General features: G+C 48.3%; 1 protein-coding gene across 1 annotated transcript in view; it reads left to right on the top strand.

Annotated features, from left to right (window-relative positions):
- Positions 1-17,880, top strand: part of Plb1 (phospholipase B1) — an 88,188-nt gene extending 70,308 nt beyond the window's left edge. The window contains exons 41-49 of the mRNA XM_059248343.1: positions 1,951-2,002; positions 2,932-3,012; positions 4,841-4,906; positions 5,339-5,433; positions 6,231-6,306; positions 7,388-7,492; positions 7,924-8,019; positions 15,335-15,409; positions 16,580-17,880. Of these exons, the coding sequence (XP_059104326.1) occupies positions 1,951-2,002; positions 2,932-3,012; positions 4,841-4,906; positions 5,339-5,433; positions 6,231-6,306; positions 7,388-7,492; positions 7,924-8,019; positions 15,335-15,409; positions 16,580-16,774 (841 nt within the window). The 3' untranslated portion in view covers positions 16,775-17,880. The remainder of the gene's footprint in view (positions 1-1,950; positions 2,003-2,931; positions 3,013-4,840; positions 4,907-5,338; positions 5,434-6,230; positions 6,307-7,387; positions 7,493-7,923; positions 8,020-15,334; positions 15,410-16,579) is intronic.
- Positions 17,881-23,173: the final 5,293 nt, after the last annotated feature.

The raw sequence follows: 23,173 nt of genomic DNA, 5'->3' as shown, positions 1-23,173 counted from the left end.
CCAGTGTTGGAGGGAAGCAAGGCTAAGCCATTGGCTTAAGGAAGGGTTGAGAATTGTTCTCTCTCTTTTCCTTATTTATACTCTGTCATTCATCGGTGTGGAGAAGTGTGAGTTCATCTGAAGAGAAAGGTAACACGTGAGGGACCCGAGTTTGAATCCCCAGGACCCATGTAATTGTCAGGTCCACAGAGATCAGATCTTCTGTGTTCAAGTCTCCACTCAGAAACTTGCCGGCTCTGTGGCCTTGGCCAAGATGCTTAGCATCTCTAACGTCACTAGAGAGGAGCAAACTAAGAGTCAATCATAGTACCTGTCTCTCAGAGCTGTCATGGGATTGAAGGGGATAAATAAGCCTTGGAAAGATTGAGTATGGCATGTAGTCCGTGTGCATACAAAAGTTTGCCATTGTTGGAATATTCAGTTTCAGGGTTTTATTCAACAGCTAATCTCCCTTCCATTAATCATCAAGCAAAAATGCGTTCAGTAATTCACTGCATTACTGAGTGATACCATAGAGTCAAAAAGTGCAGTCCTTGCTCTGAAAGAATTAGTCCCGCAAAGGAACTTTCCCCTTTGGGGAAAGGAGGTGATGTGTACGGCAACACTGCAGGCTGGAACCTTCTGATTCTCACTTAGAAAGGCAGGGTGATGTTGGGACATGCTGTTTCAGGCCTGGGACCTGTGCTAACTCACGGAGCTGTGGCAACAGCTGCAAGGGGAGACCCTGGGCCCTAGAGGGAAGGGGGGCGCCTGTCACTACAATCCCGGGTGCATCAGCTGTCCATGAGAAGAACAGGGATGGCACCCTGAGTGCTGGCCAGTGTCCATCCGCTGTGTCCGTCCACTGTGTCCGCCCACTGTGTCCACGCATAGCCTGTCACCATCTTGTGTTGGCTCTTTGGGTCGGCTATGTGTCCTTTGCTCACATAACTTCTCAGATCAATTTTGTTGTTTTGTGACAGGGTCACAGGTAGCCCAGGTTGACCTCTCATTCACCGTGTAGCCAAGGCTGGCCTTCAACTCCCCATTCTCCTGCCTCTACATCCCAAGTGCTGGGATGGCAGGTGTGCGCTACCACACCCACCTCAATACATGTGTCTTTTTAAGGAAACTGCTTCATTGAGGTAATATTGACCCACAATAAACCACACATATTCAAGGGTATACAGTTTGGTAAGTCTTGACCCCTGTGTACCTGTGAGACAATCACCGCTCTCATGCCGTGAACATACCTCATGCAGTGAACATATCTGTTATTCACACAGTTATCTCAGGTGCATCTAGGCTGCCGAGTACAGCAAGGTTTCATTTCTTTTCACGGCTGCATACTATTCCACTGCCGTACGTGACTGAGTATCTACAACAGTGTACCTTTTGTATATCAAATAGTGGGGAGACAAAAGCAGTCCCATCCTGCCGTATTGTCTCTCCTATCCTGTCTTGTTGGAATCAGGGAGGAGAATAATACTGTCACAATCCAGGTAACAGTGGAGAAGACTAAAGGGACCAAAGGTTGCCCACTGGGGCTCAGACGTAGCAGTGGAAGGAGCCGTCATGCCTGGAAAGAAGAAATCTGGGGAATGATTTAGGAATGTGACTTTAAAAAAAAAAAAAAAAAAAAAAGATTATTTTTAAAACAGGCACCGAGTAAGAACCAAACAGACTCAGCTTGTAGTGAAAAGACTTGATAAAAGGGAGGCGGGAGGGAATCTCTGAGAATGGTGTCCAAATCCTAGATAAGAGGCCAGTGAGGCCCTGTTACTGTCCCAACCAGGGGAAGCAGGATCTGGAGCCGTGGTCGTCCCCAGGTCCCTGGTGAGAACCAGCCTGCAGCTTCTGCGGAACAGAAACTCAAAGGCTGACTGGGAAGCATGACTTCCATGGGTTTAGTCCAGCTCAAGGCCGCCATCCCGAGCAACTCTGATAGTGACGTCTTTCCCTTCTCCCTAGGGACATGCCGGCCCAGGCCCAGGCCCTGGTGGAGAGAATGAAAAACACACCTGTGAGTACAGAGCCCCACCCCCACCCCGAAAGGTGCTCTTCTTTTTAACGGGGGGGGGGGGGGGGGGGGGGGGGGGGCTCAGGGCCTGATGAACCCCTCGGCTGTCCCCGCAGCTTGCCTTCAGGTGATCTTCCAGGGAGTTCACAGGAGATCTGCCTGGCACCCTGCCCCGGGGCTGGATGCAGGAGGACGAGGTGGAGCGGGGAGCTGGCCAAGATCACAGGCCTCGGGCTCTTTATCCCAGAGTTGGCTTCCCAGAGCCCTCTTACATAAACACAAAGTGCTAAAAATAGGCTGCCCGCTCCGCTCCAATCCTTCCCCATCCCCAGCCCTTCAGAATCTCACTGGCACTTTTTTTTTTTCTGATGCTCTGTTCTTGTGCTGTGGACTGCGGCTCCTGGAGGGACGCCTTTTATGGTGGAGGCCGAGTGGAGAACCGCAGCTCCTGGGCCTTCCTGGTTTTACCCCACCGTTGGGACCCTGCTGGGTTCTCCCTCCGTGAACTCAGGCCCTAAGAGCCCCGACTTTGTCTTCAGGCTCTATCTTTTGACACAAACTCTTTTGAATGCCTCAGATCACATTTGAGGAGCAGGATAATCCAAGAGGCCTTTCAAGAGCCTGGGGAAATGTGAGACATGTCCATTCTAACGTTTTTAAGAGGATCTCAGTGGAGAAAGTAGCCAGCCTCCTGTGTGTGAGCAGATACACACACACACACACACACACACACACACACACACACACACACACTCTTACTTTTCTTACGGGGGAGCTCCCATCATCTCAGGGCACCATAGTAATAGAGGAGTTACCACCTCATACTCTGGGCGATACAAAAAAAAGATACCTGAGAATCAGCTGACCATATAGCATGACTAGTCTCACCAGCCATTGTTCCCAGACCTTAAACTCAGGATCTGTCCCCTCAGACAATCAACGTGGAGGAAGATTGGAAGCTGGTTACACTCTTCATCGGGGGCAACGACCTATGTCATTACTGTGAGAACCCGGTAAGCCGCTGACTAGCCCCACTGGGGGCACGAGAATGAAATTGCTGACCCCCCCCCCAGCCTCCTCCTCACCCTGGACTCTGACATACAGCCTGCAGAGGTCAGACTAGCCTGGGCTCCGGGAACTTGATTCTACCCCGGCAGCCTCTGGTTCACACAGAGTGAGGCTTAGCTTTTCCTAAGTGGCTCTCCATTCAGAAGAAAGGTCTAGAAGGACTCAGTCTTCACGCATTGGGGGTGTGGCCTCTTTGGGGCATACAGATGGCACTTTCTGGCAGACAGGTGGCCAGTGATTCTCTGTCTTGTGCCTGTTTGGAGTCTGCCCTCTCTTGGAAGGGGAGGCAATACAATCTTCTAAATGGAATTGGAGAGAAAAAAAAATAGACGCACACTCGAGAGTGTCCTCGCTGTCCTTCAGGACCGTGATAAGTTAACCAGCCAACCCCAGCCAGCTGGCCTGGGAGCTGACCCCATTCCTGATGTCTCTGTGGGGAAACATGTCCAGACTTACAAGCCTTTGCAAGCTGTCCCTTCTAGAATACAGCTTGTTCTAAGCTGGGGACATGCCGTATTTTATTCGGCCAGGACTCTGAGGATGTTGTAGAATGTTTGACAGTCACTGTTGCGGCTGGGTGGGTGGCTCTTAGCTCCTGGTGGATCACAGAGAGACTGGTGTGATTATCTTCCCTCACACAGGCTCAGCTCTTCTAGACTCTTCCCTCAGTCCTTTCCCTTACTGCCCAGAACTGGGGACCTGGGGTGTGCAAGAAGGACGTAACCTCCAGAGCTTTATAATCATATTTTTTCATCGGGACGGCCAGCCCACAAATAATAACATGGAGACTTCTAATTAATTATGAAAGCTCGGCCTATAGCTTGTGCTCGTTCCTTACTAGCTCTTAAAACTTAAATTAACCCATTTATATTAATCTACATTCCATTACATGGCATTACCTCTCTTCCATCTTGTACTTCCTATTTCTTCTCCATCGGGCTGGTGACTCCATCCTTCTTCCCAGAGTCCTCTCTATGGCTGGCAACTCTGCCCTTTTTCCGAAGACACCTCTGTCCCCAGAAGTCCTGCCTAACGTTGTAGCTTGAGTTTTCCTGCCTGGCCCACAGTCAGGACAAATCTCTCTCACCCGCCAGTCCCACAGCCACTCAGACCCAACCAAATAAACACAGAGACTTATATTGCTTACAAACTGTATGGCCGTGGCAGGCTTCTTGCTAACTGTTCTTATATCTTAAATTAATCCATTTCTATAAATCTATACCTTGCCACGTGGCTCGTGGCTTACCGGGATCTTCACATGTGGCTTGTCATGGTGGCGGCTGGCAGTGTCTCCCCCTCAGCCTTCCACTTCCCAGAATTCTTCTCCTTGTCCCGCCTATACTTCCTGCCTAGCCAATGGCCAATCAGTGATTTATTTACTGACCAATCAGCAACACACTTGACATACAGACCATCCCACAGCATAACGTCTTCCTACCTATTGGCCATTCAGCTTTCTATTACACCAATCAAAGCAATACATTTTCACACAGTGTATCCCACAACAGGGCTTTCAATATTTCTGGGTCTTGGATCGTAGGATTCACTGGAAACCAGAGGATACCCAGAGCTTCCTGTGGATACATGATGTGGGGAAATGCCCCTCATGTAGACAATTTCAGCTTTGCTCCTTAGAGCATATGTTTATGAAAAAGGACGCCACTAGGTCTCTCAAGAATGTGAGAAGGCAGGGCTCTTGGGGACAGCAGTCACTCAGTTCACCCTCTGGTTCTTCCTCCCAGAATAGAAAGCTACCCTCCTTTCCCTTTACAGGAGAACCACTCAGCCCATGAGTATGTCAAGCACATCCAGCAGGCCTTGGACATCCTTTATGAGAAGGTAGGAATGGGCAGTGAGCAGTCTGTTCCCTGGTCCCGCAAACAACCCTGCTTCCCCACGACTGCCGTGTGTGGAGGGCCCCTCCTTGGGTGCATCTAGGCGAGTTGTACTCAATTCTCTGCAGGACAGCTTCTAGCTGGCTTGGAAGCTGGATGGTGGCCTAGCACAGAGCTCCCGCTGGAGCCGGCAGGCCTGGGTTGGAAGGCAGGCACTGTGGTTTTCATTAGCACTGGGGGTTCTCTGAGTCTCAGCTTCTCTACCCGATGAAGTGAGGTACTAAAGAGTCGGTGCGATCACATGGGCCCCTCCCTGGGCGTCCATTTCTTCTCTGGTAATATCAGGGAGGGCAAGGTTAGATTGAAGACCTGTCCTCGAGGCTTCCAACCCCCCACTACCTCAAACTCAGGAAACCCATGCCTCTGCTTCCCGCAGCTTCCCAGGGTTTTCATCAATGTGGTGGAAGTCATGGAGCTGGCTGGCCTGCACCAGGGCCAAGACGGGAAGTGTGCCATGCCTCTGGCAGTTCAGTAAGTGTGCAGGGCATGGTTGCCTGGGGTGGGCAGGGCCGGAAGCTAGGGACCTAGAAAACACTTGGAAGTGCCTGTAGAACCAAATGCAAGGGACTCAATCCCAGGGTCGTTCCTACTGTATACAGTTTTATGTTAAGTTAGTACTTTCTTATTTAGATGAAAAGGGAGATATGGTGAGTACCTGTTTCACCTGTGACCCGGAGGCCCCAGCCCCTAGGGCATGGCCTCAGGGCTAGCTTAAGACCTGAGGGGCATGTATGCTCGCCCCTTCTTGCCCTCATGGGCTTGGATGGTATGGACTGACTCAGGCGGCAGGAGCAGCATGGGTCAAGACAATCAGCCTTCCAGGACTCTGCAACAATTTTGTCCATCTTGGTTAATGAGTTATTCTCCCCAGTTTATAGCATAACAAACTCCCTAATACCCTTAAACAGACTCCCTTGGATTTCTTGCTGTAGCTGTGACTACTTCCTTCAAGTAGGCTCCACCTCCTAAAGGGTCTACCACCACCCCATAGTGCCAAAAATTGGGACCAAGCCTTTGTTCGGCACTTGAGATTTTAGGGAAAGTTGACGGTCCCAGCCATGGCACACCTTTTTTTTTTTTAACATCAATCCTGAGTTAGGGCTCTGTGACTTGGGTCCAAATTTTGTAGGGATACTTGTGTGTCCAGCCCCGCCCCGTTCCATATCCATTGCGCAGCACAGGCAGCTCCCTGTGGGCAGAAACTCCTGTCAGGAGGGCACAGCTGAGCCACCCCAAGGAGACTCAGTGCACGATTCCTTGTCTCGTAGGAACTGCAGTTGTTTTAAACATGCTCAAAACCCCATGGCGATGCAGGAGCTGAAAAAAGTGAACTGGAACCTCCAGGTCAGTCTTGGCGCTCTTCCTCCCGTCCAGGATGGGAACCCACGCTGCGCTCTGAGGACGACTCAGACCTTGTGTGTTCACCAGGGGTTGGCTGAGAGCCAGTGACTCCCTAAAATGTAGATCCTATCTCTCAAAGTATTTATCTGGGCAAATTGGATACCAAGGTCAGGGAAAGATGGCATGGAGATCTCAAAGGGACAGCTGGAAGAAACCTTGCCTCCTGGCTCAGGGTCAGCCCTGAGCAAGTGACAGATTTGCCTTTGATAGATGTCACACAGCGGAGGCCACTTTCCTTACCTATAATCTTTATGAGGGGACTGGTTAGTGTACCCGCCTCCCACTTCCCCCTCCCCAGGAGCAGAAAACTTAGCCTACTGATGTCTACTCCCCTAATACTCCTGCATATCTGTGTTACCCTTTTGGGATAAGCCTACCCTAAGCCTTATTGCAGACTAATCCCTTTTCATGAGGCAAATAATATTCCTCTTTGAAGTCCCTGTGACTCCCTCTTCACCTCAGCAGCCTCCCCAGATCAAGTTAGGTCTGTACCGGAAGGACCTTCGAGTTACCTATGCTTCTCGTGTCTTCTCCTTTTGCTTCCATTTACCAGATGAATCGTGAAGTCTTTATTATATGTGCTTATAATTTAATCCTTTTAATAGCCCATGTTTTGATACTTAAGTCCAAAACCCATGGGCTCTCTACCCTGATCATCCTAAATTCTTAGGCATTTTTTCAAGAGCTGATGAGATACTCCCCATGCAGTGAGGGCAGCCAGACCCGTGGCCAATGCAAAGTCATCAGCGGCTCAGATGTAGCCTCTTAGAATGAAGCTAATAGAGCCTGTGAATGGAGAACTTCTCTAACCGGGGCCCCTTGACTCTGATCCTGACGGTCAGCACAGGGCCCCAAAGATGTGGGTGTTTGTTACAAGCAGGATGAACCCATGTGTGGGCCAGCAGAGTCCCTTTAAGTTCCTTCGGTCTAGGGTGGGTCCACGCCTGTCACAACCATCCCATGGCAGCTAAAGTCGACCCTGTCTAGCCTTGCCAGTCGGGTTGAGCAGCCTCTTCATCTGCAGAGTGCCATCTCCGGGCTCTCCTACTGGCCCCAGTACCTGCAGCGTGAGGACTTTGCAGTCCTTGTACAGCCTTTCTTCCGGCAAACCCTCATCCCGCTGACTGAGGTAAGCTGCAGCTGTTTCTAGGAAGCTTTTGATTGCAGCTTCGTTTTTTATGATCTTGCTCTAGGAAGACTCCCAAAGGATTTTTTTTTTCAACTCTGTGTGCGTGTGTGTGATTAGAACTTAGACATTCTTAGAAACAATAAAATGAATTGTGACCAGGCAGTGCACCCCCACCAAGTTACCTCCCGCCCCAGAATGGAAAATCTTCCTAAAATCATCGTATCTTCAATTCCAGGACCGGGATGAGCTAGGGAAGCTACAATTCATGCTTGCTAAAAACAAAACCCTAAAACCAGGAGGTTTTTCATCAGCATCTGAAGCAGGCAGAAGCAGAATTAAAAGGATGGGAGGGGGGGATGCTGTGTCACATGCTGGGAGGGGAAGCAGGCAACCATGTCCAGACGGTAACCTCCCCTTATCTCTTCCCACAGCTAGGGGACACGAACCTGACCTTCTTTTCTGAAGACTGTTTCCACTTCTCAGAACGTGGGCATGCTGAGATGGCCATTGCCCTCTGGAACAACATGGTAAGTGGCCAAGGGGGCAACCTCAGGCTATTGGCTCATTCCTACAAGAGGACAAACTACTGATATGGTTGGTTTTTCATGTGGATTCTGGGAATTTGAATTCAGGTCCTCATGCTTAGCACGGTTTAGCAGCAAGTTCTTGCCCTCAGAGCTGTCTGCTCAACCCCTAATATATTTGAGTATGGAAATATGTGGACATTAGAGCACAAATCTCTCCTTCCACTGTGGGTTGTAGGCAGAGTTTTTCATCAGGCCCGCCAGTCAGCTCTGTCCCACCCCCAAATAACCGCACAGAGATTTATTATTAATCATAAATGCTTGGCCGATAGCTTAGGCTTTATATGAACTAGCTCTTACAAGTTATTAACCCGAATTTCTTATCCACCCTCTGTCACGTGATGGTACCTTTCAGCACTGCATGTTTATCTTGCTTGTCTCCCTGTCTCCACCCTTCTTCCCAGCGTCCTCTAGTTTGGCACTTCTGCCCAGCTATCGGCCAATCAGCTCTTTATTAACAATGAGAGCAACACATCTTCACAGTGTACAAAAGGATTGCTCCACAGCAGTGGGTTCCGGAGATCAAGTTCAGCTCATCAGACTTGGATGCCAAGTGCTTCTTTTTAGTTCCTGAGCTCTCTCACTGAAAAAGAAAAATGTTTTACTTATTGTGTGTGTGTTCACATACCACAGCATCTATGTGGGGGTCAGAGCAACTTGTAGGAGTCAGTTCTCTTCCCCCATGTGGTTTCTGAGCCTTGAACTCAGGTCAGAAGGCTTGCCGGTAAGCATCTTTACTTACATATACACACCACGTACACATACCTTTTTAAAGGATGTGTATGTATTTTATACACACATTTGCACACTTGTGACATTTCCTAGGCATTGCTAAGAGAACAGCTTTGCAGTCAGACTGAGACTGGATGAGAGTACCAGCTGTACATCCTTGAGCAAATGGCCTCTCTGTTCACCTGGATCAACATCTATGAAATAATGACAGTCAGCACAGTCCTCGGTTTAGACAAGTGTCGGCCCCATTACCCTTCAGTGCCTAGTCTTTTTCTACAGACACCATAAAGGCAACATCCACACAGCCTGCTCTTCCCGGTGGAGACCTAGTCCAGTCCTTTCCACTGGAGAGGGAGAGGACCTTATGAAATGAACATGCAGTCCTGGGCCCCCAGGGGCAGATGTCCTTGTGATGGACCCATCACCCCTGATGTCTACATCATCTGACTCAGCAAACGGAGCGCTTTCCTGGCCTTTGATCTAGGCTCCACGGCAACCCAAAACCCCCCTGGCCTGCATGTTTCCCATGGTGACTGCACCATCTACACCCATGCTCTTTATTGCGGTTTCAAGCTTAGGGTGGCTGTGCCAACCACCGCTGGGCAAATATTCCCACACCTGTCAGCAATTCCACGTTGCCCGGTGCCTTCCTCAGCTGGCTCACAATATTGACTTTCTCCCTAGCTACATTACCACCTCCTCTCTAGCAACCAAAGTTCCATGTAAGCCTCTTTAATTGCAGACTCAGCTTTCTTCCATTCCTGTTGTTTTGGGGTTTTCCTCCCACTGACATCATCTGTCTGTTCAGTTCCAGAACTTCCCATCATACTCTTTTCAGCACAAGATTCTAAATTGCCATCCAAAATCTCTGAGTTTCCCTCCACCTGCTTCCCTCAGTTTCTCTTGATTTTCTTGGTTTTTGTAGCCCAGACTGGCTTGATTCTTGCCTCCCAAATGCCAGAATTATAGCTGTATCTGGCTTTGATGTGGGCGTTTCATTGTTTTCTTACTAGGTACTGAACCGAGGGCATCACATATATATAGCTCTCTGCCACTGAGCTATATTCCCAGGAGTCATGTCTCACCGGGTGGTGGTGGCGCATGCCTTTAATCCTAGCACTCGGGAGGCAGAGCCAGGGGGATCTCTGTGAGTTCGTGGCCAGCCTGGGCTACCAAGTGAGTTCCAGGAAAAGGCGCAAAGCTACACAGAGAAACCCTGTCTTGAAAAACTAAAAAAAAATTCTCACTACGTTGCCGTGCTTGGCCTTGAACTCTCTGTCTCCATCTCCCAAGGGCCTGCACACTCAACCTGGGCATTTGCACAAGTTTTTTTTTTTAAATCAAAGTTAATAGACCATAATTCCTAGTTGTTTCTTTTGGTGACTTTGTTATTGAAGGACAACTGTCCTTCAGTGATGAAGTCCCACGACATTTTTTCTTTGAACATCTCTCCATGGAATGGGAATCTGTTTCCTGTCTTATGTTCCCCCCCCCCCAAGATCTGAGGGGAAAGCCAAGTTCCTGCTCTTCCCTTCCCAGCTTTTCCATCAAGCCACATCTGCTTACAGCTGGGACTCTTCAGGGTCTCCTGAGGCTCAATAGACAGATGGATGCTCAAACACGACCACGTCCATTGGTCTCTGCTGTGAGGATTAACACGCTTTGCACCTTTTCTAGGGGCTTCTGTTCCATGAAGGCAGGAGTAAGGGGTTAAAAAACACTGGTAACACAAGACAGACTGGGTTCCCCAGCCAGACCCCAAATTTGAAAAAAAAAAAAAAAAAAAAAAAGCTAAACTACCCCACTGTCCCTTGTCCTGTATAATTTGGGGGAATAATTACAGAGTCCCATGTTTTCATCCCAAACCCTCTCAGACATACGGCTCTAGCATTCTGCCAATTCTCCAGTCTTCCTGGAATGTCACCCCTAGAGTCACAGCAGATAAATGGGCTGTCAGAGTTGGAACAGATCTGAGGGGCCATCCAGGCGGAACACTTTGTAACTGAGATCTGCAGACATGAGCCAGTTTGCCTAGGCTCACATAGGGGCTCGGCCGAAACAAGAGTCCATGTTCTCCATGTCTTCCTCTGGTGGCCCAGCCATAACACCAACCTCGCTCCCTCCCACTCCCAGCCTGATAAGCACATATACAGCCGGTGAATTCATGTCTCATAATTAGTCTTATGACATAGTGTCTGTACTTTGGCTGATGTTCCCAGGGCACCTAATGTACTTTATGTCACGACATCTCTTGCCTCTCCTGGCTTAATAATCCACTTCTTCCTCTAGAGACCTATTCCACCACTGCTACACAATATACCCTTATCTAAAAACACTTCGCCAATTGTAATCCCATCTCCTCCTCCTCCTCAGCATCCCTGTCTCTAGACTCACAGCCACTATACAACAGTTCTCAGCCCCTGCTATATATGACAATCCTCTGGAGCCATCTCCCTAGACCATCCTCTGGTGACTTTTCAATGTAGTTGAGTATTTACAGCCACTTCGACAAGCTCTTGTGTATCTAACAATGCTGAGCCCTGTGTATTTCCTGAGACCGAACAATTGTATCCTGGAGAGAAGAGTATACAAGTGTCCACTAGAAAGATACATACTATAGTTTTCATAGCAGCACTACACATATAACCAAGCATCTATCAACAAACTATTGTACATCTGTAAGCTAGAGTATTGTCACACACCAAGAGTAAGCAAACTTCAACAGTATGTGCACACACACACCCCTACCTCAAAGGCAAGCAGCTGACTGTAAGGCATTAAAAGTCTTTCCTGGTGATCTCTCTTTTAGTGAACAGGATTAGGGGGAGGTGCAGGAGGAGCCCTTCTGCGTATTGGGTATGTTCTCTTTACCCAAATGATCAGCTGCTTATTTGCAATGTATTTGTTTCTCTCTTTGTTAGCTTCCAGAAATAGTACTTTTAAAAAATAGCAATGGGGTTGGAGATGTCTTGTCATATAGCTTAAGAGCGCATACTGCTCTTGCAGAGAACCCAAGTTCAGTTCCCAACTATGTCGGACAGTGTCAGGGGATGATGTTTTATAGCAGCAATAGAAACCTAAGAGAAACTTGGGGTTTATTTCAGCTTACAGTTCCACAGCACAGCTCAGTCCATCCGTGAAGGAAGCCAGGGCATGAACTCAAGCAGGAACCTGGAGGACCACTGCCTACTGGCTTGCTCAGCCTGCTTTCTTCTGTCATCCAGGGGCACTGCCCGCAATGGGCAAGGTCATCCCCACATCAACCACTCATTAAGAAAATGTGCCATACATAGGCTTACCTACAATCCAATCTTATGGAGGTATTTTATCAATTGCGGTTCCCTCTTCTCAGACAACTATAGCATATGTCAAGTTGACAAAAACCTATCCAGCACAGGGAGTTTACAATTGCCTGTAACACCAGGGGATCCGGTGCCCTTCTGGTCTTTGAGGGCAACTGTTCTCATATGCACACACAGAGACATCCATTGATATATAATTGATAATTTGTCTGGAGTAGGTCTCAGACTTGGTGCTCTTTTCTTTCTTCCTTTTGAGACAGGGTCCCACTCTATATTCCTGACTGGCCATATAACCAAGCTGGTCTAGAACCGACAGATCTGTCTAACTGCTATGATTAAAGTCATGTGCCACTATGACAGATGGGAAGGAAACAGGTTAGGAACCTTTGGCATAGCATACAAGGCTTTTGGGGACTTGGTCCCAATCCCTTTCTCTGGCCACCATACTAAGGAGACCCTGCCTTTCCTTTGCAGTTTCACGCTGGCTTTTTACCTTGGGTTCTCTTTTTTTTTTTTTTTTTTTTGTGGCAGGGGCTTCTCACTCCCTTGCCTAGTCTAAACACTCAAGAGGAAGCTACCCCACGGACCTCTCTTTTACCTCCCTGGGCCAGTGGCTGCCAGCTCCACTGCGCCTTGCCAAGCCCTGAGATTGGCTGCATCATTGGTACCCCACAGCGCCTGTGCATGCCAGAAAAACAACTCCACTTCCTGGGGCTGCACCAGGCCTTTTTTCCTTCTTAGTATTTCCATTCAAGATCCTCAGACTTCCATTCATCAACTACTATCCAGCACTACTACGTGATAGGTACTGTTCCAGGTGCCAAAAACATAACAGAGTAAAGAATATCCCTGCTCTCACAGAGTGTGAACAGTGTGGCCAGGAAAAGAAAAGATAATCAAGTTAGGCCAACACGAGGTCCTGTACAACCAACTGCATTGAGCTTTACAAGAAGTAAAGCAGGGAGCTGAGGACATAGGGTGGTGGTGGGGGTGACACTGATGGCCTGTGACCTGAATGTCATGAGGTTGCCAGGCAGGCAGAGGTCTGGGCCACAGTGTTCCAGGGAGAAGAAATAGGAGCCATGTGGCGTGGAGTCAGGAATGAGCGTGAAGCTTCTGAGGCACATACAGGCCGGTGTGTGATGCTCCAGCGGTCAGGAACCAGGGTCAGAAAGACAGGCAAGGGCCACATCCTTGGCTGTTTTAAACAAGGGGCTGACATGTTCCAGTTTGCCCTCTAGTCACTGTGCAGGCATGGGCTGGGATCAAAGATAGAAGCGGAAAGATAGCATGCGCGCAACGTGGCTGGGTCCAGGGTGACAGCCATGGAGGAGAGCTGTGATCATCCTGGGGTGTATTTAAAACTGGCTGAGGGAGGTGACTAGGGAGGGGCTTCTGGGTTTGGGGTCTAAGACATTAAGCAGATGGTCAAATATCAAGAGAGACATCCATCTACTTGGAAATTGCGTTCCGTTTGGGACATGGGAAGGGGGAGCCTCCCTATTGACATTGACACAGAGGTATTGGGGTCTGCCACATGCAAGAGCTCAAATGAGAAAGTCCGGATGAGATTTGACGTTACAACCAACGTACGTATTCAAAAACCACAGAATTAACTGAGATGCCCTAAGGGAGGAGTAGATCATGGGGATCATAGGGCCACCTACCAAGGGGCAGGTTAGGGAGGGACGTTCTGTGAATATAGTATAGCTGACTGCAAAAACAATAGCCTCTATAAATATCAATAGCCAGGCAGCGGTGGCACACGCCTTTAATCCCAGCACTCAGGAGGCAGGGCAGGAGGATCTCTGTGAGTTCGAGGCCAGCCTGGTCTACAGAGCGATACCCAGGACAGGTACCAAAACTATACAGAGAAAACCTATCTCGAAAAATCAGTCAGTCAACAACAACAGCCCAGGTGATGGAGGCTTAAGGATGGAGTAGATGCACTCCGGTGGGCAGCAACAGGAAAAGAAAATTGATAGAGGCTCATTGAACCCGCAGGGTCACCGTCATCCTCTGTGCCCGTAAGTTCTCAGAGCAGCCCTGGGAATCAGCCAACCTGACCTTTAACCTTCCTTCTGTCCCTAGCGCTTCTGTTTGCTAGAGCGCGGTTGCGTTCCCTTGACTCTGAGAAAGTGGAAATAGATCTACGTCCATAACCCATCCCAGTCCGTGGATGCTTCCATGTCACCATTTCTCTGGAAGCCCTAAAATAAATGTCCTAGAAATTCCACCACAGTTAATACCAGCCATCCTGCCGCCTTGGAGAAGGCAACCGGCTGGCCCTGCATGGTCACTGTCCGCTGAGCCAGGGCTCCGGCAAGTGCTCATGGCTCATCTCTTCCAAGCCTACAGCTGTTCCTCTTCCTCAGAGTTCCTAAGAAATGGGTGTGGAAGGCATTCAGCCAGAAGACAGTGAGATCAGGCCCCAGGTCTGTCACCAGCATGGAGAGAGTATTGACTTCCTGCGTTTGTCAGGGCTTGGTGGCCAAGAACAGACCTGAAGCAAATCACACAGTAGGTAAAGGTCAGACCAGTTCAAAGTGCCCGATCTTCTCCTCCCCTGGGGACACATGCCCAGGACAGACTAACACCTAAAGTTGCTAGGGTAGGGGTATGTCATATTCCTGCTACTTCTCCCAGAGTCTGACACGGAAGCTTTTAACAGCCCCCCACCGAACCACAGCTGCTCCCTGGGATATTTCAAGTCAATGTTTTCATCTGTGTGACAACCCATAAAACAGTTCCAGGAAGATTCCAGTTTAAGGTTGGCAAGCCAAGTGTAGTAAGGATGTCATGGTAACCAACATGCTTTCAAAGTTCTCCTGAAACTGACTAGCCACACACACTGGGACAAGTTGGTAAATACGATCACCATTTGATAAAATTGAAGATACAGTGTCTGCAGTCACTGCCACCCACGAGTGGAGAGGCAGTGGGCATTCTGGTCCCAGATCTTTAAGAGACTCACAACGGACACATCGTTCTTTCCTGGGGCCCTGGGGTCCTTCTGGGTAAGTCTAAAGGCATCAACTCAGGGGGTCCTGCCCTATTCAGACTGACTTTTCTCCCTGTGAGTCAAAAGTCAGCTCCAGTCAGAGCTGCTGTGCAGCAGATCTTAGCAAGTTGCTGGTTTGAACCCACCCTTCCAAAAGAGTATCTCATGTAAGCCGGATCCCAGCTTTCCACACTATCAAGGTATCTTTTTTTTCTCTTTCCAGCTGGAACCAGTGGGCCGCAAGACGACCTCCACTAACTTCACATACAGCCGAACCAAACTCAAGTGTCCTTCACCTGTGAGTGAGCAATGAGTACCCCACCTGCCCTACGGTGGCTGCATGTGTGGGGGCGGGACTTAAACATACTGCCACTCACTCACTGCGTCACAACTTTCCCTTCTGACGGCCACACCATAGGGGAAGCAGGAGCCACCAACGCAGTGGCAGAGAGGAGTCATGCTAGACAGTGCTGGCTACTTTACTTCAGAAGGACTTGAGGATCTTGTAGTGCCCAGCCCTACGCTAGCAGCTCAGGGAAGGGAGGGGACCATGAAGACACTGTCTGCTCCCCCTGTCCCTCCAGCTCTCCTCTCCTCCGTCATCCTTCACTTGCTTCTAGAAATGTCCTGGAATGTAACCCCAGTCTTGTCAAGGATGTTAGATCCTTATCTGCTCACCGCTGCCCATAGGGGTCACCTGCCTCTCACTTTTACACACTTCACACTCTAGGCAAATGGACCCACTTCCCAGAGGAGTCCCAGTAGTGTGCATGTGTGGTTTACTCCTGTTTGCTGTGGACTTCGCCTGTGCACATGTCCACCTCCTCCTGACCCCATTGCTCCCTTATCCCCTGGGCTTCTCTCCATCTTCTCTTAGTCTACTGCCCCTGCCCGCAAACATCCCCCAGTGGTGGGCTCCCTCTTCTGTGTGCACCCTCTCTGTTTTAATGTGGTTGTTTCTGCATATCTTCCTCCTGGACAGTGAGAGAATAGTCCTCAGGTGCTTATTGGAGCTCCCAACCCAGGCCCATACAGCAGTTGCTTGAGGTTTGTTTAGGAAGAGGGCTCAGATGCCTGCCCTCCCATCCACTTCCCACTTGGGGGCTTGACTCCACTTCAAGACCAGGCCTCCTGTTGCCTTGACATTTCCTGAGCCCTAAGCACTCCTGGGATGGGGAAAGACCCCAATCAGCCAGCACCCCAAGACTCTTCCCACAGTCGATTACCACATCCCCACCTTCCAAACTCACATTTGAAAGGAAAGGCTGGTGGGAAACCAAAGAGGTCATAGCTGGGTGTTGATCACTTGAGAGACCCATCCTCACAGGGAAGGTTCAGGTACAACGTGAAGGAGATTTACAAGGACACACATCAAGGAGGTCGTTGCACTCTTTTAGAGATGGGATTGGGGCAGATGGATGGGTGGATGGAGCCGGTTAGCCTCTGATCCTCCTGCCTCCTTCCCCAGGAAAGCCCTTTCCTCTACACCCTTCGGAATAGTCAGCTCCTTCCAGACCAGACGGCTGAAGCATCCTCCAAGGTGCTGTACTGGGCAGTACCAGTGGCAGCAGTCGGTGGCCTGGTGGTTGGCATCCTTGGGATGATGCTCTGGAGAGCCATGAGACGCCCCCGAAAGGAGGTTCCGAACACTGTCAGTTTCTAGGACCCTGAGTGGATGGATGGATCTTCATCCAAAGTCCCAGCTACACTCCTCACCAGGCCTTCAGCTGCAGCAGCCCTGGACTGTGGCCAAACTTGCTTCTATCCCTGGTGCCCTCAGAAGCCAAAGGGACTGTCACAACTTCTTGGGAGCCTGCCTGCTCCCAGGTTTATTGGGGGCGCCAGACCCTTTACAGAAAGACTGTTTTATTCTTAGCTGAGCCTGGCCCTTGCTCTTGCCCTCCATCTGATGCATATACAGGTGTGGGAGCCAGAGTGTCTTGGGTCCTATGCCAGGCAGGGTTGCCTGGGGAATAAGACCAGAGTCTAGACTGGCCCTGTCCAGCTCCATCACAACCCTATGACAAGCATATCTTGTCACTCACCAAACCCACAGTTGAAAAGAAATGAAAACCTTGGTCACCTGATGGTGACCGGTCCCTGTTCTATTCCACCCAACAGGTAGGTATGCACTCGGCACCTGTTTTGCCTTGTACCCGAGACAATGAGAGCATTGTAATAGCTCCTGAGCTATGCATATCACAGTCTGGCTGGGAAGACAAACTCCTTCCAACTAAGAGGCGGCTCTTCGATAATGTAGTTGATTACTGGGAGATGTGTCTGGTTGCTTGGGGAGTTTCCCTGGAAGGGAATACGCCATTTTGGAAGAAAACTAGATTGGGATATGAATTATGTCATGTCCCCTCAGCCTTTCAAATGGTGCTAATTTTAGGTAAGTCCTAGTTCTACATTAGCTGACATCTGAGAGAAATCTGGATTAAATCTGAAGATACAGACCATCGGTCCGGGACAAGGCCAGAGCTGCATGCCTCATATACATTCTCCCTTATATTCTGCACCTAACCCCAGAGGAGGATACTTTGAAAATGGTGGTGATGAGTTCTTTTTAGAAATAATTGTATGCCATGTGAATTTCACCTCAGAGGAACCTAGTAGGAATCCAGAGGGTCCACATGGTCATCTTCATGTTAGCATCTCTATAAGGACAAAGCCTGGGGTGACAATGCACGTTAAAACTCCATACATTCAAACCCTGGTCTCCAGCTCAACTTCTCAGATCCTGTAGTAATAAAATTGGAATGCAAGCACCCATTTTTCTTGCCTCGCAGCACTTTGTTACCCCTAAACACTGCACCAATGAAAACGTGTCATTCTTCGTAAAGGGTTGAGGCAAAGCCCAGAGGTGGGCCCTTGGTACCAGGCAGTAATCTCAAGGCATAGAGACCGACTGAATTCCTCTCCTGGGAGTTCATCTCTTTTGGGGGAAGATAAACAAGAGGGGCCATGCTCAGTGTCTGTGTTCTCCTGGGCTTCCAGGTCTGACACTATGAATAGTACGTCATGGCCTGTTCATTCCGTGAACTGTGTCAACACAGCCCTAGGTGCCTCTCGTTTGAGATGACTTCCCAACAGAGATGACCTATTAAATCTAGGAGTCCCAAACCACGCGTCTCTTTCAATCCCCATTTCTCTTTCCATCCCAACCCCAGAGAACACCTGACTCAAAAACCTGCCACTTAACACTAACATGGCCGCTCAAGTGGAAAATTCCATACCTGACCCCATAAAATTGGTGCACTGAAACATTGTGTGGAGTTACCTGTAGACTACTTGTAGTTGGTGGTTTGTCTGGAACAAAAGTGGGTCTCATCTTTAGACTTGGGTACCATCCTTAAAGCATCTCAACTACATACAAACAAATACTCAAAAAAAATGCAGAATCCAAGACACTCAGATCCCACACATTTTGGATGAGGGACTCAGGACCTGTGTACACCAATGGTGTACCGTGTCCCTTTAGGTAAACAGTCTAGGTAGGACTACGCCCAAAGCCACACCATGAACAAAACCTATCATTTCCAGGGAAGCTACCTCTATGGTACACCTTATAGAGGCTTTTAAATGCATAAAGGAAAGATTAAGGTGGATTAAACCTAGTCAGAATCCTTCAGCGAGGATTTTGGAACATTAATTGAGCTCTGAAAGATGGAGTGATGATCTTGTTAGAGGCCCTAAGGGAATAATAGAGCCATTAAGACTGGTAATTCTGCATAGGTAGAGAAAAGGATGTGCCTGGTCTGTATCAGAGGTGGTATCTAGGGAAACAAGGATGAAGATGAGTCAACCACTCTGAGGACCACTGTGGAAAAAGCAAGGGGTTAGCAATGATTTGTGGTTGGTTGTATCGGACTGCTTCTGATTTGGGACTATAAGGGGTAGTGAAAAAGATTCATTCAAAGGCAAGTGTTCTCAAGAAGGTCAAGGGCTGGGGCTGCCGCTCTGATGGCAGAGTGCTTCTCGGCATGGAATGGTTGAATCCCCAGCATCATATAAGCCTGAAGTGATGGCACACACCTATAACGCCAGCACTCAGGAAGCACAGGCAGGGGAATCAGAAGTTCAAGGTCATCCTTGGCTACGTAGTGATTTCAAGACACTCCAGGGCTGCATGGGACCCTGAAGAGAGAGGGTGGAGGAGTAAGAAAGAGAAAAGAAGAAAATTGACAGCATTCCAGCATTTGCATCAGGCCAGACAGGCACCCTAGTCTAGAATAAAGGAACTCCACCCCTTCCTGTTATCACCCTCTTTGTACAGAGAAAGAAACCAAGATTCAGAGAAGAGGGAATTGGCTCAGTTATGTTTTCATTACACACAGTGGAAGATTAATCCATGGTAGAATAACCTCCAAATAGAAAATGGCCACCAAGTCCAGCCATGAGTTGAACCCAGCTGCAAATGAATCGTCTGTAAAAATCAAATAAAAAAATCTAGAAAAGTAGGCCATGACTAACATAATGACAGCTCTAGCATTCCCCTGGGCAGAAGAACTCACCTGATTAATCATCTGTGATTTTAAAAATTAACTTCAGAGTCAAGGTTTGTAGCCAGTCTTTTCATAAGCAAAACCAAATAATCCCGGAAAGTGAGAATCAGACTTCACAACTAGACCCACGATGTTTTACAATCCCAGAAAGTGAGAATCAGACTTCACAATTAGACCCACGACGTTTTACCTGATGCAGTGCTAAAGAGGGATCACAGCCTTGTTACCCAATGACAGCCAGGTTCTGAGACTTATGCAGCTGGGTGATTGTGTTGCTGTGAGATCATGGAGTGTGCTTACACAAGCCTGAACAGTACGGGCCAACCAAGAAATGCAACAAAGCTGGACATCGTGAACTACGGCTCTAGTCCCAGCCCTGGGGAGGCTGAGGTAGGAGGACCCAAGTTCCATGCCAGCCTGGGAAATGCTATATAATGAGACACTTTCTCAAAAAGGAGAGGGAGAGGGAGAGGGAGGGGAAGAGGGAGGGGGAGAGGGAGGGAGAGAGAGGGAGGGAGAGAGAGAAAGAGAGAGAGAGAGAGAGAGAAAGAGAGAGAGAGAAACAGACAGACAGACAGACAGACAGACAGGTGAGGGAGGCAAGGGGCCACAATGTATGAGGCTCCTCATAACGTATCAAGGCATACTGTTCTATAACAAATGTTTTGTTTATAAATACAAAGAATACACTCCAAAATATGAAATAGCATGGTGTGTAAACTGGTAGCATTGTATGTTTATTACTGAGTGTTGCACATGCTCTACTTGCATACACCACTGTTAGTATTGTGTGTTTACACCAGTAACACTAAGAACACATGAGTGATGTGTTGCACCAAGACATCAGAGCCGAGGGCTGGAGAGATGGATGCGTTGCTAAGTGTCTGCTGTGCAAGCCTGAGGCCCCGAGTTTGGATCCGCAAACACCCCCATAAAAAGCTGGGTGTGGTGGTATGCATCTATGACCCCAGTGCTGGAGGAAGAGGGCAGAGGCAGAATGGCCTCTGGACCTCATTGGCCTGTTCACCCATCAGAATTGATGAGCACTAGGTCCAATGAGAGACCCTGTCTCAAAAATAGAGAGCAACTGAGGAAGACACCCAAAGCTGGCCTGTGGCCTCCGCATGCACATACATGCACATGCAGCCACACTCACGTGTATGCACGCTGTGATGGTTTGAATGTCCACTGTAGGCTCATGTGTTTGCACACTTTGTCCCAAGTGGATGGTGCAGTTTGGGAAGTTTGGGAGATACAGCCTTGCTGGAGGAAGTATGCTACCGAGCAGCGTAGGCTTTGAGGTTTCAAAGCCTCACACCATTCCCAGTTCACTCTCTCTGCTTCCTGCTTGCACTGTAAGATGTGTGCTCTCAGCTTGTTGCTCCAGCCACTGGACCTGTCTGCTGCCACACTTCCCATCTCTGACGAGGGAGGACTCTTATGTCTCAAGATCCATAACATATATGGAAAAGTTACTAATACACATATATACAAATAAGCCTTTCCTTCCGTAAGTTGCTGTCTTAGTTTGGGTTCCTATTGCTGTATGAAACGCCATGACCAAAGCAACTTGGAGAGGAAGGGTTTATTTCACTCAGTTCCATCTCACTGTCCATCACTGAAGGAAGTCAGGGCAGGAACTCAAGCAGGGCAGGAACCTAGAGGCAGGAGCTGATGCAGAGGCTATGGAGGGGTGCTGCTTACTGGCTTGTTCCTCATGGCTTGTTCAGCCTGCTTTCTTATAGAAACCAGGATCACCAGCCTAGGGATGGCCCCACCCACAATGGGCTGGGTCTTCCCCCATTGATCACTAATTAAGAAAATGCCCTCCGGACTTATCTGCAGCCCGATCTTATAGAGGCACTTCCTTAATTGAGGCCCCCTTTTCTCTGATTACTTATGTCAAGTTAACATAAAACTAGTCAATACAATTGCAAAATAAAAATAAATAAATAAATAAATAAAAACCCCTAGTCAATACAGTTGCCAGTACAGTACTAATACACATACATAAACCACACACACACACACACACATACACACACACACACACACACACACACACACACGACATTAGGACAGTTATGACATCACTACATGATTAAAAACCTTCAACTCTATTATTACCCTTATGGAAGCACCATCCTATATTTGGTTCCCTGTTGGCAAAAATGTCACCACACAGCACATGAGCATATCAATTTTTTTTTTTTTTAACTAAGGAGTGGGGTGGAAAAATAGCTCAGTAGTTAAGACACTTGTTCCAGACAACCTAGTTTTGGTTCTCAGCATCCACATTGGATGCTCATAAGCACCTACTACTCTAGTTCCAGTGTGTCCCTTTCTGATCTTTGAAGGGACATGCATGCAAATGGTATGTACGTATACATTCAGGCACATACACATAAAATAGTATTTTTAGAGATATGAGTTTAAAATATAAGAGCAAGGCAGTATTTTTATAGAAGAACTGAGAATCAAATGGAACTTCCAGAAATGAAATATATCATTACTAGAGAGAAAGACACCAGTTCGTGCTTCAAACAGCAAGAGGGGACAACTCAGTGACTGACATGTCTTCGTGTGGACTGTACACCAGGACTGTCAGCAGCAAACCTGAGCTACTGTGACTAGAGCCTGGCACTATGAAATGACGATGACTTGTGGCTTTCTATTTTTAAGTAAAACCCAGCATGTAGGAGGCAGAGACAAGCAGATCTCTGAGTTCACATCCAGCCTGGTCTACATAGTAAGTCCCAGGCCAGCCAAGACTATATAGTGAGGCTCTATCTCAAAAATAAATAAATAATAATTTTTTAAATAATAAAATCTGGGTGGTGGTGGCACACACTTTCAATCCCAGCACTCAGGGGGCAAAGGCAGGTGGATCCCTGGTCTACAGAGAGTTTCAGGACAGCCAGGGTTACATAGAAAAACCCTGTCTTGCCAAAAAGACAAAAAATTATTTTTAAAAAGGGGCTGGAGAGATGGCTCAGTGGTTAAGAGCACTGACTATTCTTCTAGAGGACCTGGGTTCAATTCCCAGCACCCATATGATGGCTCACAACCATTTGTAACTCCAGTTCTGAGGGTTCAGACACCTTCTGGCCAGGCATATACAGACATATACGCAGACAAAACACCCATATACATAAATAAATTTTTAAAAGTATGATTTAAAAACAATAGTAATAAAAACCAAATATAACATGCTGATCATTCCAGTGCCCATAGAACACTAACAAGTTTTGCATCTGTTAGCAAAACTTTGTTAGTCTAAGTTAGTTTTGTAACTGTTGGCAAAAGCAGCTTGTCAAAGTTCAGCAAAAAGATGTGCCCCACCCCCCTGCTCTCTAAACAATGTCCAGGAGACTCATCACTGGAAGTTTGTTCTACAGTTCTGGCCCCAGGCTCTGCCTCCTGCCCAGGGCCTCTCCATCCTCTTGGAAAGGAAGACCTGGAGTCCACCACTCCTTAGCTCCCTGCCTGTGTCCTCCAGTAACAAAGATGCTTCCGGAGCCTGGGATTCAAGGAACTGAGACAAGAAGAAATGCAGT

The sequence above is a fragment of the Peromyscus eremicus genome, chromosome 22, assembly GCF_949786415.1.
Source record: "Peromyscus eremicus chromosome 22, PerEre_H2_v1, whole genome shotgun sequence".
Lineage (NCBI taxonomy): Eukaryota > Metazoa > Chordata > Mammalia > Rodentia > Cricetidae > Peromyscus > Peromyscus eremicus.
The sequence above is the reverse complement of the archived record's forward strand: the minus strand, read 5'-3'. Positions and strand labels throughout refer to the sequence as shown.